The sequence below is a fragment of the Neophocaena asiaeorientalis genome, unplaced genomic scaffold (genome assembly GCF_003031525.2).
Source record: "Neophocaena asiaeorientalis asiaeorientalis breed wild unplaced genomic scaffold, Neophocaena_asiaeorientalis_V1.1 scaffold496, whole genome shotgun sequence".
Classification (NCBI taxonomy): Eukaryota; Metazoa; Chordata; class Mammalia; order Artiodactyla; family Phocoenidae; genus Neophocaena; species Neophocaena asiaeorientalis.
In genome coordinates this window covers 3,530,446-3,548,298 of record NW_020174375.1, presented here as the reverse complement: position 1 = coordinate 3,548,298, position 17,853 = coordinate 3,530,446, and the positions used below count along the sequence as shown (strand labels likewise).

General features: G+C 40.8%; 1 protein-coding gene across 2 annotated transcripts in view; it reads right to left on the bottom strand.

The window, feature by feature from the left end:
* The window catches only part of LRP12 (LDL receptor related protein 12), a 79,754-nt gene extending 66,272 nt beyond the window's left edge, over window positions 1-13,482 (bottom strand). Inside the window, exon 1 of one of the 2 annotated variants that reach the window (XM_024756337.1) lies at window positions 13,254-13,482. In XM_024756337.1, coding sequence (XP_024612105.1) covers window positions 13,254-13,332 — 79 coding nt within the window. In that variant the 5' untranslated portion in view covers window positions 13,333-13,482. The remainder of the gene's footprint in view (window positions 1-13,253) is intronic. The other variant, XM_024756336.1, reaches the window with a different exon arrangement.
* Between the last annotated feature and the right edge of the window lie 4,371 nt (window positions 13,483-17,853).

The window sequence follows — 17,853 nt, the reverse complement described above, 5'->3', positions numbered from 1 at the left end:
TGGAAATATGTCCAGGAGTAGGATTGCTGGATCATATGGTAACTCTGTTTTTAGTTTTTTAAGGACCTCCAGGCTGTCCTCTAGTGGCTGCACCAATTTACATTCCCACCAACAGTGTAGCAGGGTTCCCTTTTCTTCACACACTGTCCAGCATTTATTGTTTGTAGACTTTTTGATGATGGCCATTCTGAGTGGAGTAAGGTGACAGATACCTCATTGTAGTTTTGATTTGCATTTCTCTAATAATTAGCAACACTGAGCATCTTTTCATGTGCCTGTTGGCCATCTGTATGTCTTCTTTGGAGAAATGTTTATTTAGGTGCTCTGCCCATATTTTGATTGGGTTGTGGGGTTTTCTTGATACCAAAAATATAATTTATAAAATAAAAAATGGATAAATTGAATTTTATCAATTAAAAAAACTTCTGTTTTGCCAAGGCCACTGTCAAGGGAATAAAAAGACAAGCTATACAGCTGGGGGTGTGTGTGTGTGTTTGTGTGTGTATTGATATCTATATAGATATAAAAACTCTCAAAATTCAACAGTTAAAAAATAAACAACCAAGCCAAAAATATGCAATGGACTTAAATACTTCATCCAAGGGGATACAAAGATGGCAAAAAAAAGTATATGAAAAGATGTTAAACATCATTAGTCATTTTAAAAAATGCAAATTCACATCAGATGAGATACTGCTATTTACCTAACAGAATGACAAAAACAGAAAATACTGACAACACTAAGTGCAAGCAAGGATGCAGAGCCACTGGAACTTGCACACGTTGCCAGTGAGAATGCAAACTGGTACAGCCACTTTGGAAAATGGTTTGGCAGTTTCTTATAAAGTTAAGCATATATGTATAACTTATAACCCAGCAACCCTACTCCTAATTATTTATCCTAGAGAAATAAAGCATATCTACACAAAAATCTGTATTGGAATGTTCACAGACAATTAATAAAATAGCCAAAAGGTGTTAACAACTCAAATGTCCTTCACCAGGTGAAGTGACCGACTATGGTGCATCCATACAAAATGGCATATTGATCAGCAGTAATAAACTGTTGTCCTGTGCAACAGTGTGGACGATCGCAAAGACTAAGCTGAGTAAGGGAAGCCAGTCTCAAAAGGTTACACACTGTACACTTCTATTTATTTGAAAAAGACAAAACTATAGTAATGAAAAATAGATGGGTGGTTATCTGAGATTATGGGTGGGGAGAGGATGTGACTATAAAAGATAGCAGGAGGGAGTTTTTTTGGGTGATGTATCCTGATTTGCACGGTAGCTACACAAATCTGTAATGTGTTAACATTCATAGACCTGAACACCAAAGGGAAAAAGAATTAATTTTACTGTATATCTTTAAAAATAAAAATTTAAAAATTAACAAACTAAACAATCATCTTAAAAGCTAGAAAAACAACAAAATAAACCAAAAAAAAAGTGCAAAGAAATTAATCAAATAGAAAACAAGAAAATCAGTAGACCATAAAACCAAGAGCTGATTCTTTAAGAAAACCTAAAATAGAGAAAACTGTGATAAGTGTGTTCAAGAAAAGAATGACAGACAGGTATTAGGAATGACAAACGTGATATAATCACATGTAGAAAATATTTTTGAGAGCACATTACTTACAACTTTAAAGCAAATGTGGAAATAGAAATGAAATTACCATATTCTAGGAAAATATGACTTAGTATTTTTAACAAAATTGGCTGAAAGAGGTAGAAATTGAAAAGATAAAGTTATTCCCCAAAAGTACCATGCCCTTATAGTTGCAGGGTAGAGTTCTAAAAAACCTATAAAAAACTGTAACTTATATTATTTTAAATTTTGTTGTGGCAAGCCCCCTACTTAGGTCAGGGAACAAAAGAATAAATTAAAAAAAAATACACAAAATAAAAAGCGGGGATAAATCATGTATCCTAATTCAAATTCTCTGTAACACCCACATACTTCAATCAAATCCAGTGCTCAGTTCCTTACTGTAATGCAGTGGAAGAAGTAATGTGGAGTTGAATCCTATTCATACTGAATTTATGCAATTTTATCTGTGCTCACTCATAGTTTTCATATGGCCCCTAAATACAACCATTTTATCTGGTGCTCAAAAAACTTCTGTACCCACGCTAGAGAGAAAACTGGATGTTTTGTACTTAATGAAAGTATGCTGTTCAGCACTGAATATTGTAAAACATGTATACTGTACTTGAAGATGATTTCAGAGAGTTTTAAAAGAACTATACTTTAGCCTTACTCACTGACATCAGAACCTAAACTGTGTGTAGTGATTCCACTCCAGCTGCACAAATAGGAGGCTCCTCCTCCATCTCCTACGCTCTTAACAGCGTGAATAGTCTTACATACAAGTAATCATGTCAGTGAAAACACAAGGTCATACCTTACATAGTACTGGGGCCATATTTTGGTTAATGCTATGGCTGCTACCTTTTGAGCAAATAAGTGTGGTCTTAAAGTATAATCATCCCCAACAGACTAGAAGTGCCCATCTGGCAGAACACAGTGGTCCTTCCCCTGGACGTGAGCTCAGTCTTCATTTAGCATCTCCATTTTACTCCACAGATGCCTCCTTCAGACATGAATTCTACTTCTCATACAACCAGTCCATTTCCACTAAGGTATCTTATTTGCTTCTTTGGTTATAAGGCCCATTCATAAGAAGGGATTTACTTCTGACAGGCTCATCTGTATTACCTTGCTTAGTGAAACAAAATTTATCCTCACTAGGAATGAAAATATTTCTCCCGTCAGCAGGACAAGGCTGTTTATCTTTGCTTTCTTATTGTAACTGTAGCTATACAGGTCTCCTTCCCTAACCTGAAAAGGCAAAATAATCACAACTGGAACAGTAAATTTTTTTGCACTGTTCTTGACCACTGAAATCAATTTTAAAAGGTGTATGTATTATAAGTGTGTCTAAAAGAACAGATCAACAGATATGAAAATTGGGAAGAGGAGAGAGGAAGTCAGGTCACAGGAGAGAGAAAGAAAAGGGGTGCAGGGAGTTAGAAAGCTGGCAGTAACTACAGACCGATTTCATAGATACAAACACAAAGCCTTAAGAAAATTAGTCAATGTATTCCAGCAGATTAAAAGATAATATATCGTGGGCTTCCCTGGTGGCGCAGTGGTTGAGAGCCGACGCAGGGGACACTGGTTCGTGCCCCGGTCTGGGAGGATCCCACATGCCGCGGAGCAGCTGGGCCCGTGAGCCATGGCCGCTGAGCCTGTGCGTCCAGAGCCTGTGCTCCGCAATGGGAGAGGCCACAACAGTAAGAGGCCCGCGTACCGCAAAAAAAAAAAAAAAAAAAAAGAAAAAAAGATAATATATCGTTACCAACTTGTTGTGGTCTATCCCATAAATGCAAAAGTAGTTCAACATAAGGAATCATATGAATGTAATTTACTCCATTTGTGGATAAATGAATTCATTTATTCAACAAATACTGTCTGGCATGATGCTAGGTATGATTCACTCACATAATTCTGGCCCTCATAAATAACTTACGATCATCTTGGAAATGAAAACACTTATGTGTCAAAATTAAATATCTAATCTCAAAAACTAATTTTATATAGGAACTCATGTAATAGCTCCAATTTGATTAAGAATATCAGAAACCTATAGCAAACATCACACTTAAAATTTTGAAAAAAAGGGGATGGGAACCATTAAAACTAAAGGCTTAACAGGTATCGACTGCAGAGTATGGACCTTATCTGGATCCTGATCCAAAGAGTTTCTAAAACTTCATGTTTATATGACAGCCAGGGCAATGTGTATATGGCTAGATATGTAATGATAATTAGGAACTGTTAACTTTTTAAGTGTGATAGTGGTATTGGACTTAAGGTTTGTTTTTTGAAGCCTTCACATCTTAGAGATACATACTGAAATACTATTAGATTAGGTACTTGGGATTTGTTTCAAAATCATTTGCGTTTAGGGAGTGGGTGGAGGAGTGGATAAAACAAGGCTGGCCATATAATGATCACTTGTTGAAGCTGGGTGTTAGGTATATCAGGTTAATTATACTAGTGTCTCTACTTTTGAATATGCTTGAAATTTCCAAAGTACAAAGTTTTAAAATTGTTTTTAATTATCAAACACAATGGCAAAAAATCAAGCAAAAAAGAACAAAAACTAAATGCAAACACTAGAGAGAATCTACGTTATCAGAAAACCTTCTATGGATACTATTATTCAACATTATTCTATTCTTTTTTTTCAAAAGTTATTACTTAAAAACTTTTATTTGAAATATACATACAAAAATGCACTAATTGCAAGTTTATAGTTCCATGAGTTATCACCCCCAAAACCCATATCTGTGTAAACCACCGCTTAGGTCAAGATATAGATTTGACCAGCAGTCCAGAAGCTTCCATGGTACCCATCTCAATCACTACCCCCACCCCCGCCCAACCCCAAGAGGCAACTGCTCTCCTACAATTAGTCTAACTTCTAACACTGTACTCATACGGTAGCTATAATTGTGTGCCTAACATTTTTTGATCAACATGTGAAATTTACCCACCCTACCTGCAGCAGTACTTTGGGGTTTTTTCCTTATTTTTTAAAAATTTGTTCTTTTCCATTACCTTGTAATGAGAGCACCTTGTTCTCAAAACGTGGTCAGTGGGCTCTTGGGAATTCCCAACACCCTTTCACAGTTTAATAGAATACAGAAAGCTCACTGATTTCAGATTCCACATTGCAACTAAACTTTAAAAAACTACTTGTCAAGTTCTGGTGTAGCATCAAAGAATATTCACATTTATCTGAAAAGGCTACTAAAATTCTTCTCCTTTTACAATTATCTATGTGAAGCCAGATTTCTTTCTTATACTTCAAGCAAAACATGTCACAGCAGACTGACTGCAGAAGCAGACATGAGAAATCAGCTGTCTTCTATTAAGCCAGACATTACAGTGATTTGCAAAAATGTATAGCAACGCCACCCTTCTTACAAAACTCTTTTTTTTGGAAATTTTAGTGGTCATTTTACATATTTTTAAAACGTATGCTACTTAAGGTCACAAGTAATGGGGTTGGTTTCTTGTCATTTTAAATGGGTTAATAAATATTTTAACAATCTCTCAACTTTAATTTACCATATTTAAAAACATATATATCTGTCATACAAAAAACATTCTTTGGATCCCCCAAGAACTGTGGAGCCCTACGTCCCAAAAGTTTGAGAACTGCTGCTGTACGGTTTTCCCTTATGTGAATATACCATATACCATAATTTATTCATCTATTCTATCGCTGATGGACATATGGGCTCTTTCTCATCTGGAATTAAAACAAGCAAGGATGCTATGAATATCCTTGTACGTGTCTTCTGACGCACGTGACGTCCCCACTTCTGTTGAGTTTATACCAGGAGCAGAACTGCTGGATCACAGGGCATGTTTACACTCAGCCTTAATAGATACTGTTTTCAAAGTGGCTATTAAGCATTTGAAATGTGGTTAGTCTAACTGAGATGAGCTGTAAGAACAAAACCTACATTGGAGGGCTTCCCTGGTGGCGCAGTGTTTAGGAATCCACCTGCCATTGCAGGGGACACGGGTTTGAGCCCTGGTCCGGGAAGATCCCACATGCCGCAGAGCAACTAAGCCCGTGCGCCACAACTACTGAGCCTGCGCTCCAGAGCCTGCGAGCCACAACTCCTGAAGCCTGGGCGCCTAGAGCCCGTGCTCTGCAACAAGAGAAGCCACCGCAGTGAGAAGCCTGCGCACCGCAACGAAGAGTAGCCCCCACTCACCGCAACTAGAGAAAGCCTGTGCACAGCAACAAAGACCCAAGGCAGCCAAAAAAAAAAAAAAAAAAAAAAATTTTACACTGGATTTTGAAGACTTAGTATGAAAAACATAATGCAGAATATTTCATTAATAATTTTGTATTGGTTACATGTCAAAATGATAATATCTTAGATATATCAGGTTAAATACATTACTAACATTAATCTCACCTGCTTTTTCAAAATTTTTAATTCGGCTACTACAAAATTTAAAACTATGTACATGACTTACATTTGAGGCTCACAATATGTATCAGTTAGGCAGCGATGCTCCAGGGGGGAATATAGAGAGGTAAACAGGAAAATACCAAGTGTGCATACTAAGAACAGTCTGAGATGCTTAGGAGACAGGCACCTAGTTTTGAGGAACCAGAAAAGACTTCCCAAAGGAGGTAATATGTAAAGGAAAGCTGAAGGATGGCAGGAGTTAGCCTAGTGAAGAAAGTGGTGGAGGAAGGTAAAACCAGGCAGGGAGAACAGTGTGTGCAAAGGCCAGGAGACAAGAGAAATGTGTTCAGTATGGCACAGACACGGTGGAGGGGAAGGGCATGGTGGAGGGAGTGACAAGAGACAAGAAAGGGAAAAACTAGCTACATCGTGAAGGGCCTAGTGATGCTTCTATTTTAAGAATAGGGAACTATTGGTTTTAAGCAAGAAAGTTACATAATCATATCCTCACTTTAGAAGAGTCACTCTGCTGCTCCTCTGTGTGATGTGAGTGAATCAGGACTAGAGTCAAGTTGGGGCTGTTACAATAACACAAATTAAAAACTAACGAGCCTTTACATGAAGAGAACAGCAGCAGAGAGACGCAAACCTTAGGCAAAATCACTACTCTCAAAGCTTCAGTTTCTTCTAATAATACCTATCTCACAGTTATTTTAAGGATTTAAGAAAAGCATCTTTTTGTAAAGGAGTTCTGTATTCTAACTCTCGGTAAAAGATTTTAGTATCACTAGGACAGGCAATAATAATTCCAAGAAACTGAATTCTATTTCAGAATATGCCAGATAAAAGATTCATGTCTTCTCCAACTTATTCAAACCTATAAGATACTTTAACAATCAATGAAATTAAGTCAGATAATTACATTTGAACGGTAAATTCCAACTATGACACAACCCACTGTGCTCCATTTAACCTCGATATGAAAAGATTAACACCATATCCCATCTCTAAAAACTGAAATTCAAGTGAATTAAAGGTAAGTATGAAGTTACTCTCATTCAATGGTAAAAACATGAATGTAAAACGATTTCACTTCTTCACCAAACTGATACTAGCAGGGCAGGGCAGTGAGTTACAAAGTATTCGAGATAACTAGAAAACTGTTCAGGTGGCTTCATTTACTTTGAAGTTTTGGGACCTTCTAAAGTTATATATTCTGTAAATAAACTGTTCAATCCAGGGAAGAAAGGTAAAAGGTCACTTTATTTTTCCAAAAATGTTTGAAGTTCTCTAATCCGCCAATGCATTCTTTTTTTTTTTTTTTTGCGGTACGCAGGCCTCTCACTGCTGTGGCCTCTCCCGTTGCAGAGCACAGGCTCTGGATGCGCAGACCCAGCGGCCATGGCTCACGGGCCCAGCCGCTCCGCGGCATGTGGGATCCTCCCGGACCGGGGCATGAACCCGTGTCCCCTGCATCTGCAGGCGGACTCTCAACCACTGCGCCACCAGGGAAACCCCGCCAATGCATTCTTGACTCTTCTAAGACATAGAGCAATCTTTAATTGATCACTTAGTAGAAAGCATTTAACTTGGGCAAAAAGTCCTTGAAATCTAACTTTTATTCCACCCTTTCCCTTTTGCCTTAAATACTCTTAAAACACTGTAGAAAGTTTTGTTCTGTACTTATTTCATCCACAAAAATGAACAGTCCTTAGAACTGAGTTCTCCAGAGAATCCTTCTTAAGCCTCCCCCCTTGTAACTTAAATCCCCACTCCTTAGTGTCATATGCTATACAACTATTCACACACAATTTCCCTTCTTGAACTGAGTGTTCTTAACCTTCTCTTTTCTAGATTAAAATAAACAGAAACTTAACTTCCTAAGGGTCTAAACTGATTTACTGAATTATGAAAACAGAAATCACCCGCAACCTCTCAGCCCTTTTCTTCACTCTCACATGATGATCTCATATCACTTTGAGAATTCTCCATCATCCTACTACAAAACCTACAGACCTAAGTCCACTTGAACTAATATTTTCCTCCTTAACCTCTTGTGACGAGAGAGGAAGCACCCCTTCCTTCCCTATCAAAGGGGCAATCCATACTCTTCTTTCCACCTCCACTGCTGCCACCTCAGTGTCTCTCACCTGCATTACAGCCAAAACCTATCATCCCACTCTCTCTTGCCTACTTCTCAACAATCCACACAGGGGCAAAAGCGACTGTTTCAAAACAAAGATCACACTACAGCATTTAAACTGTGTCAACAATTACACTTAAACCCAAACTCTTTACCATAGTTTCCAAAGCCCTGAGTCCCTGCCTAAGATTCTAGCCTGACCTTGTCACTCTTATGACCACTGTGCTCCGGCTACTGATTTTATTTGTTTACCTGCAACACACCAGCTCTTCCACATCAGCTTTTTCCTAATTCTGGGTCTTTCACATGTTGCTCCCATGTGCAAGGCTCTCTTATCCCAGTCATAACATGGTTAGCTGTCCTTCAGGTCTTTCATTCTCCTCTACAAGGAAGGCTTCCTCTAACTACTGTGTGGCTGGCATTCACTATTGCTGTCTCCTGTTTGTTTTTTGTTAAAGCACTTACTACAAGTTATTCACTAGACTGGAAGCTTCACGAGGGCAGAAACCACCTCTACCAGGCTGTTGTGCCTTACATAGTGCCAGACGTAAGCAAGCGCTCGACAAATATTTGCTAAATGAATGAAAGAGTGAAGAGACAGACAGGATTAGGTTGTGGTCCTGGCTGTACTACTTCCTAGTGCTTTGATCTTAGATAAATGACAACTTCTCCGAGCTTCAATTTTTCTCTTCCATAAAAAAAAAAAGGAATAAATACCTTGTAGGATTTCTAAATAAGACCTAATGAATATTAACAGACTATGAATGAAGACCAACCACAGTATCTGAACTTAATTGAGTAAATGTTAGTTTCCTTCCCTTCCTTCTATAGTTTAGAGAGAAGTCCCTAAGCTAATTTCATATTGAAACTAGAGATAGATAGACAGACAGACCTATCTATCTATATACACATCTACTGTTGCATCTACTTAAAAGGACTAATGACATGCATCTGAACAGACAAATTGGTAACTTGTATTTGTAGGATCTAATCCAATCCTACACCTTAGAAAATGGAGAATAAGTAGTATACATCTTACTCACCCCTCCCACAAAGGACAGGGTGGAGTGAGGAGAAAATGAAGAGAAACCAAGAAATGGGAGGGAAAGATAACCTGAGAAATTAGAAATCATTAATTCAACCTCAATTCCTAAGTTTAGAACAACCTTCATTTGCCTATAAAGACCTGTAGCAGGAACAGGATTAGTACTCATTCCGAAATTCTGAAATAAAACATTTTCTATTTGCTTAAATCTAAATACATCTCACCTATATTAAAGGTATTTACCTCCTTTTTACCTTTCATTCTTTAAACTGTAATTTCATTGATAAGATGTAAAAAAAACACAACAAAAACCCTCCAAATACAAAAACGCCTCACATCAGAAAAACAAAAAGCTCTCATTGTTGCCTTAATTTCTTGATAAGCTTTAAATTTTCTAACCACAAAAATTAAGTCCTTTTTCCCCAAACATTTTTTTAAACTGCTGCTCACTTTTCAGCCTGACATCATTTTTATGTTTTCTTCAGAGATTTTACTTTCTAGGAACGTTCTAAATCATTTACCATACATCATTCAGATCTCCTCCACACTCTCTCTCCAAAATTACTTTATTGAGTCCAAACCAGTACACGAAGAAAGGAAGCAGGAGAGAAGGGAGGTGAAATAGGTTAGAAAACATCAGAGTACATCACAGGTAGTACCAGCAAGGATTATTTCATGAATTTTGTTTGGTTCTGTATACTGGGAGTAATATAAAATGTATTTTAGGTATTTTAATCTTCTAAAAAAGATTAGAGGGCTTCCCTGGTGGCGCAGTGGTTGAGAGGCTGCCTGCCGATTCAGGGGACACGGGTTCGTGCCCCGGTCCGGGAAGATCCCACATGCCAAGGAGCGGCTAGGCCCGTGAGCCATGGCCGCTGAGCCTGCGCGTCCGTCCGGAGCCTGTGCTCCGCAACGGGAGAGGCCACAGCAGTGAGAGGCCGGTGTACCGCAAAATAAATAAATAAAAAGATTAGAAAACACTGATTTGGGAGACAAACAGAGTGGAAAAGGATAAAGCAATGGAACTGCCATAATTATCAAATTATGGCTTGGGAGGTGAGCAAGACTAACAGCTTCTATTGACGAGGAGACGGTTTGGAAACCTCCACACATTTTAACAGCCAGATATCCCCGTGTGAGATATGAAGAAGCACCTTCTCCTCTTACAGCAGGCCTAACACATGCCAGCAAGGTCACAGCTGCCCCCACTAACTGTTCTTATCCCTTCAAACTTCCAATGGCAGAGGTCAACCTTTACCTTCTAACTCTCAGGAACATTCGATGCAGTTAAGCTACAGCAGCTCCTGAAAGATAATTGTTGGTCTTTGAACAACTACTCCTAGAAAACATTAACTGTATTCCATATCATAATCTAGAGTTTCAAATAAGGCTTTGGCATTCAGAAAAGTAACTTGGAAGTAAAACAGTCATACTATTCCACTAAAAAAGTCACATTTATTAGTCACACAGTCCACTAAAATGGTCATGTGAAGAAACTAAGCACCAAAATAAAAAGATTACTTTTAAGGTATTTGAAATGTTTCAAAGATTCAAGGCACAACCTGGAGCCATTTAATATTACAGTTTGATAGATAAGAAAGAGTCACTCTGTGAAGAGTTGGTATTGGAACTGCCCAAATATCAGCCAATCAACCTGCATTTTTTTCACTGGGTCTAAGTTAAGGGTTACTCTGAATATTCAGTTGCATTAACAGAGGTTTCTCATTATTTTTGAAGCCACTTTGAAAAAAACATACATTTTGCTATATAAGGGACCGTTTCATAAATTACAGTGTATATTTGTTCTAAAGGCTCAGAACAGGTGATGGGTACCTCTCAGGATGCATCCACTCATCACAACTACTGCATATTCAAGTAAAACAACCCCACTATTGTTATGAAAGCACACACGCCCCCGCCACACACACACTATTATTATAGCTGCTTCTTCTCTAATATAAATCCACACAGGACAAAAGAGGACAAAAAGTGCAGCAATAAAGAGAATTTCCCCAAATGCAGAGCGAAGGGTTCCTTTAATCTCTTCTCACAGTTTAGTGTCCTGCCTGGCTCACTACCTCCGTTTTCTTTATACCTTAAAACTTGCTGTGTGGCTTGAGATATCAACCCTTAGCATAATCACTTGCTAATTTTATAATGTGACCCCACACTGTTGGAAAAAGGAGCTTCAGTCTTTGCCTACTAACAATTCCTCACTAAATACAAATTCCCCAAACATAAATATCTGATAAACATCTACCAGAAAGTCATTTTGTGTACAAGTACAAAAGGATGCACCAAGACAAATTCGGGGGTTCACAGCCTCTTATCCCTAGAGGCAAAAAGAATTTTAGTTCAAACACTAATGACATAGCTCTTAATGAAAGCAGAGCTAAAAGAACCTGTTTATTTATCAATCTGATCACACATCACTAAGACTCAACTCTGATTATAGTAGAGGACAAAGCTGGACACTCTTAATCACCCTAGATTAAAGATGCCTCTAGCTTTCTGCTCTCTCCTGGGCCATTACACCAAACCTAGAGCAGAGCTACACCCACCTTCAGGCTAGAAGAAACATATAATAGCTTATTGATCTCTGGTGCAGACCCAAACCCACAAGTCACCAAGCAAGTAGGGATCACAGCCACTTGATGCAACTAACAACCAGAAGTCATGCACTGGGTTTTCTCTTCAAATAAGCACACCACTGGAAATTACCACATCAAATGTGGACCAACTCCTCCCAAACAAAAATAAAAATATATTAATCAGGTCAGGGAGCAATACATTCTGAACCACACAGAAAAACTATTATTTCTTGGTTGGCAGTAAATGTCAATCTCAGTTCATTAAATTCTTCATTCCGTGTAATTTCTCAGGTTTTAAAAGTTACCGTGACATTCAATTCCATAGATAAATGCTTTCAAAAGAGATAATACTTGCTCGTAAATTACATGTTGACTGAACTCCATCCCCACCACCATTAGTGGAATTAAGTGTTCGTAGCAAATGACTTAAGACTTTTCAGAAGTAAACTTTACCAAAGAATGATAACTTCTAATTATTTTCTTGTGAAGAAATCAAAGCACCACTCCCGAAAGTAAAGGTTAACTGTGTTCTCTGAAACAACTATACAATGTTTTTAACTGATGACTAAAAACAGTCAAGCCAGAAGTGGAACTCAAGTCTCTCAAGCAATGAATATTCTTTCCAATTAATTCCGTTTAGCTCTTGTTCTGACCCCAGTGTACTACGTAAAGCTTGGTCCTTACTCATAGCCTCAGCCTTCTCTTAACCTCAAAGGAATATATGTAATACAACCCACAGACTGGAATAAAGCAACAGTGACATTAGCGGACAATGATGGATGAAATGCCAAAGGAACTGGGAGTCAGGGCAGACATGTACGCCCTAAGAGGGAGAGACTGAGGTGGGGCTGGAAACTATTTTCTGGCCTTCTCCCGCGTGCTGCTCCAGAGCAAGGGGCAGGATCCTGCATGCCCGGGATCAGCAGAGCCCCCAAGTGCAGGGATGGGAAGAAAATAGCGGGCTGCTTTGCCAGGGAGTGGGGAAGGTGAGGAATCGGTGCGGTGTGAATTCCACTGAGGAGTGAACTTCCTGGCCCAGGGTGGGGGGGGGTTGGGGGTGGCAGGAGGGGCCCGGCCAGCGGCGGGGAGCGACCTCCCTTTCTTTCTCCCACAGCCCTACATCTTTGCGTGTGTGTGTGTTATTCAAGGGGCTACGAGTCCCCGAGGAACCAGCCGGCCACCGTGGCCCTCCAGCCCAGGTCGGGAAGTCCGTCCGCCACCCTCTAGCTCCCAGGGGGCTCCCCGGGTCCGGGACGCCCAGACACCCTCCAACACCCCGAGGGTCTGGAGACAGACGAATGGACCAAAGCATCTTCGTGTGTGGACACCCCCTCCGCTACATCCATCCCTCGCCGGGTCTTTGTCCCGCCGGCGGCCGTGGTCTCTGCCGGTTCCTCGGGGAGGCCTCGGGGCCCGGGGTCGCCCCAGCTTTGTTCAGTCAGCAGGGCGCGAGGTCCAGGACACTTACCGTACACCCCGGCGAAGAAAAGCAAGACCAGCGCAGACCTCCACCGCGGAGACTCTTTTGTGCTCCAGCGACGGGCCATAACCACGGCAGATGGAGCGAGCGAGAAGGAGATGAAGGAGGCGGAGGTGGAGGCGGAGGAGGAGCTGGGGCCAGACGCCGCCGCCACCGAGCCCCCGGCTGCTCCCTGCGCTCTCCGCGGCGGCGGGAGGGGGAGGGGCCGCCGCCGCCGCCCGCGCGCGCTCCCTCCCTCTTTCTGCCTCCCTCCGGACCCCCCCTCAGCAGCTCGCCGGCTCCCACCCGGGGCGGCGCGAGAGTCCTCCACGGGACGGCTCTCCCGGGAGCCGGGGTAGCCAGCGCCAGTACGAGGTGAGGGGGCGGCGGACGCGCGGCTCCAGCCACGCGCCGCATAGGCTAGTCGGCGCCGCCACCCGCCAGACAGCGCTAGCCGGCACCCGCGCCCATCCGTGCGATCGGCAATCCCCTGGCCCGCCTGCCTTGGTTCCCACCCCGCGCTCCGCTGGACTTTCTAAGTCTCAGGGCCGCTTTCCCCACGACAGAGGCCGGAGGAGCAAGGCAGTGCCAATAGATGGGCGAGCGAGAGAACGCGGGTCGATGGGTTCCCCCGGGCTGGGGAGTGGGGGCCGGCTTCGGCGCTTCGCTGCAGTCAGAGGTCTCGGGGCTGCCCCTGCGGGTTGTATGAGGACGTGTTGGGTGGCGGAGAGTGGCTGCGTGAGTGAGGAGAGTGGGTGTTCGGAGGCTGGGAACTTGAGAGTTACTCTCCCCTACCCCTTCCTCCCTTCCTCCACTTAACCCGCGCGGAGCTCGGAGTGAGTGGGCGCAGGTTAGTGCCGAGACCCTGGCCGCTGGTCGCTGTGAATGCCTGCTGGGGAGCTGGGGCTGCTCAAGGTGCCCGCGATGAGCCGGACAAGGTTGGAGTGCGGAGCACTTCCAGTCTGGCGTGGAGGTGGCTCTGACATCCCCCGGGGGAGCTGGAGCCACCTCGGGGGTCGGGAAGTGAGAGAGGGGTTCACTCAGCGACCCGTGATTTCTCTAAACATCTTTCTCCATCCCAAGAAGTGTGACTCCTCCTTCCCTTACCTCTCCGTAGCACTTCCTAAATACAATTGTAGTGACACTGGCACGTCAGATCTTCCGCCTTGTATTTGTAAAGTGTTTGTCGACACTTCTCATCTCCCCAACTAGATTATCATTGACCTTTACATGCACTCTCCAGGCTATTCAAGGAAGACTTACAATGCGCTATGCTGTCCAATTGACATAGGCTATCTCTTTTTCATCTCTAACAACCTTGTGAGATAAATATTATTATCCATATTTTATAGATAAGAAAACGAGGCAAGTTAAATTACCCAAGATAGTGTAACAAATGAATGGTTTGAAACAATTTTTCTTATTCCAAATTCAAGGCTGTTTCCTCTCTACTGCAGTGTACTCTAGCACAATGCTTAGTGCGTAGTAGGTAAATATTAAAATTTAAGATGAATTTCTTTGAAGGTACATTTAGTCTTTCCGTCTATCCGCTACCGATTTGTCCCCTTTTAGATTTTTTCCCCAGGAAATGGTATTACAAACGGTGAAAAAATTATTAACAAACAATGCAAAACCCAATAATAACAAATCTTGTATCATTTGGCAAAACAAAATCGAGAGCTCCAAAAATGTTTTGTACCCTCGCTGGAGAAAAAGGAGGAGCTTCAGTGTACTTCATTTAACAATCAGCAGTTGTCTGTACTAATTTTAGGATTTGAGATTCTACTTGCTTGATTCTTGAGATCTGTTTCCAGAAATTGCGCTGCCATGACCACTGTGTTTAGAACAGGTCACAAACAAAATGAAGAGAGACTGCACGGCATCTTCCTCTCTCCACTTTTAGTACCAGTCAAGGAACCCCCATCCCAAGACAAGAGGCACATTGCTGTCCTCTGTCCCTTGACTCTTGTATTCACAACCCTCTCACCCTTGCACTTGCTCATCCACCCAGACCTGTCTTCTGAGACTTATCGAGTTCTCAAACCTTTTGGTCTCAGGGGCCCTTTAAAAACACTTAAAATTTGGTGAGGACTCCAAAGAGCTTTTGTTTATGTGAATCATAGCTACTGATATTTATCATTTAGAAATTAAAACAAATTTAAAATATGTGTAAATTTACTTAAAATTAAAAAATGCATTACAGGTTATCTCTATTTTCCAAAACAAAACAAAAAAAAATAGTGAAACGTGTGGCATTGTTTTCGTCTTTGTAAATCTTAATGTCTGGCTTAATAGAAGACAGCTGGATTCTCATATCTGCTTCTGCATCCAGTCGGTTACAATATGTGGTGTTGGTTGAAGTATATGAAGAAAATCCAGATTCACAAAGATATGTATTGATAATTGGCAAAGAGAGGATGTCATGTACCTCCCCAGGGCCCTCAGATAAAATTTTGAGAGCTGTTCATCTAGGTGTCTATCTTAACACCTTCAAAAATCTAAGTGTTTTGTTTCTTGTTGGAAAAAAATCTGATAAATATTCATTCTAAGGTATTAGAAGCTGAGCACTTCAGTGTTCACCAACCAAGGGTATTTATGTTTCATGAGGGAACATTTTATTTATACAAAATCTAATCCTAATAGAATATCAGACGTTGGTAAGCAGCAGGGCACAGATTAGGTATTCATATTACCCTTTTTATTACCTAATCTATTGAGCTGAGTACCTAGATGTCTACTATTAGGCTAATATATCAAATAACTCATATATGAGAAAGCATTTAGAAGTTTATAAAACTGTATAAAGTGGTCAGTATCTTTAACAGTTCTGTTGCAGTAGGAGTGCTGATTTAACTTGGCCAACGTTCTGATCTATACCCTATAAAGCATAAAGCATTCTCCTGAGGCTCATGTGGTTCCTAATCTCGGGGTCCCTGGATCTACAGATGTGTTTCAAGGATCCTGAAATTGTATGAAATTTTGTGCTCACGCATTTTTATAGGCAGAAGATTTGTTATTTCCAGCAGATTCTTGAAGGGCTGTGTCAATCATTTAAAAAGAATGTTTAAGAAAAATTGAATGAGGTAACTACTTGAGTTGCTTCTTAATCCTTTTCCAAATGGTTCTCAAACTCCTCAGGTACATGCATTTGGGAGAGGAGAAGTTCATGGACTATTTCTTTTCCCCTTGACATATTCGGAAAAGAGCCACCCACGCCCCTCCACTTTATGGAGATGTGCCCTTAAATAATCCTTTTGTTTTGATTTTACACTTCTCTTTCCTCCCTATTTGGCTATCACCATATATGATGGTTTAATTTTCACTCTTGTTACTCATAAAAATTCCTTCCTTCCTGGTGTAGACCCTGCTCCATTTAGTAGCCTTTGAGAACCTCGTCCACACCCAGTGAGGTTAGAACGGGAATTTAAGTCTACCACTGAGCATCATCTTTTATTGGAAAGAAAATTGATGGTAGTGGTTTTTCTACTTGGCATGCTGCTAGGCAAAGCTGACTCTTTTAACTCCCCCTCAAAGGAATATTATTTTAAAAGAGAAAAACAAACTTGATAAACACATATAAATAACTAAGAGGGAAAGAAATTTTTTTTAAAGACTGAAGTTAAATAAATGAGAGATCTTTACAAGCAAATTGTAATTTCCATTGGAGGTGAATAATAGAGGGTAGCAAATGAGATCCATCAATCTAGGCAACTTCTATACCAGTTTCCTAGCACATTTATTGTGGTTATTATTTATTATGTTCTGTGCTCTGACAGCATACCCCAGCATTGTACCAAGTAGTCAAAAACATAATCCTGGCTATAAATTAAATATCCCCCGTCCATACAGATTGACCTTCATGAACTCAACTTCTTAACTGCAAAACCTGATCGTACAGCATGCATGAATATACAGGGCTAACAACATCTGTCTCTTGTAGCCATATGAATCAGTTGCACCTACCAAGAAAAAAGGAGGGAAAGGGGAATTAACTACAGACATTGGCTTTTATAAAGAGATACACTGAGTGTTTTGTTGTTCAACTGCTAGGTTTCAAAATGTACATAACTGTGTTTTTTAAGTTCTTCCCGTGATTGATTGAGATTATGAACTGGAAATGCTTGTGGGATGGAATCTTCTTCTCTACGAGTCCATCAGAAGTGAATTTAGCAACTGTGATGGCAACCCAAGGACTCTTATATTGCTAATTTCAGGCATATACAACTTAACCGTTTGTACTCTGCCCAAGTGCAAAAAGGATTTGAGGTGCCCAGTGTTATTTGGCAATATAGTATATTGTAGTTATTAAACGTATAGGCCTTGAGAATTCAACAGAGCTGAGCCTGACCCAGGTGGTTAACCCTGGTCAAGTAACCTAACCTTATGTGCTTCATATTGCCACCAAAAAATGGGAAAATATGGGCACCTCATTAAATTATCTGCATGCCTTAGATGAGATAATAATAATTGCTAACATATATTGAGTACTTACAGTATGCTACACCTTTAGTTCTCAAACAATCCTATGATGTCGATGTAATTATTATCTCCATGTTCCAACTGAACAGACAGAGAAAGGTTCAGTAGGTTTCTCAAGAACACACAAATA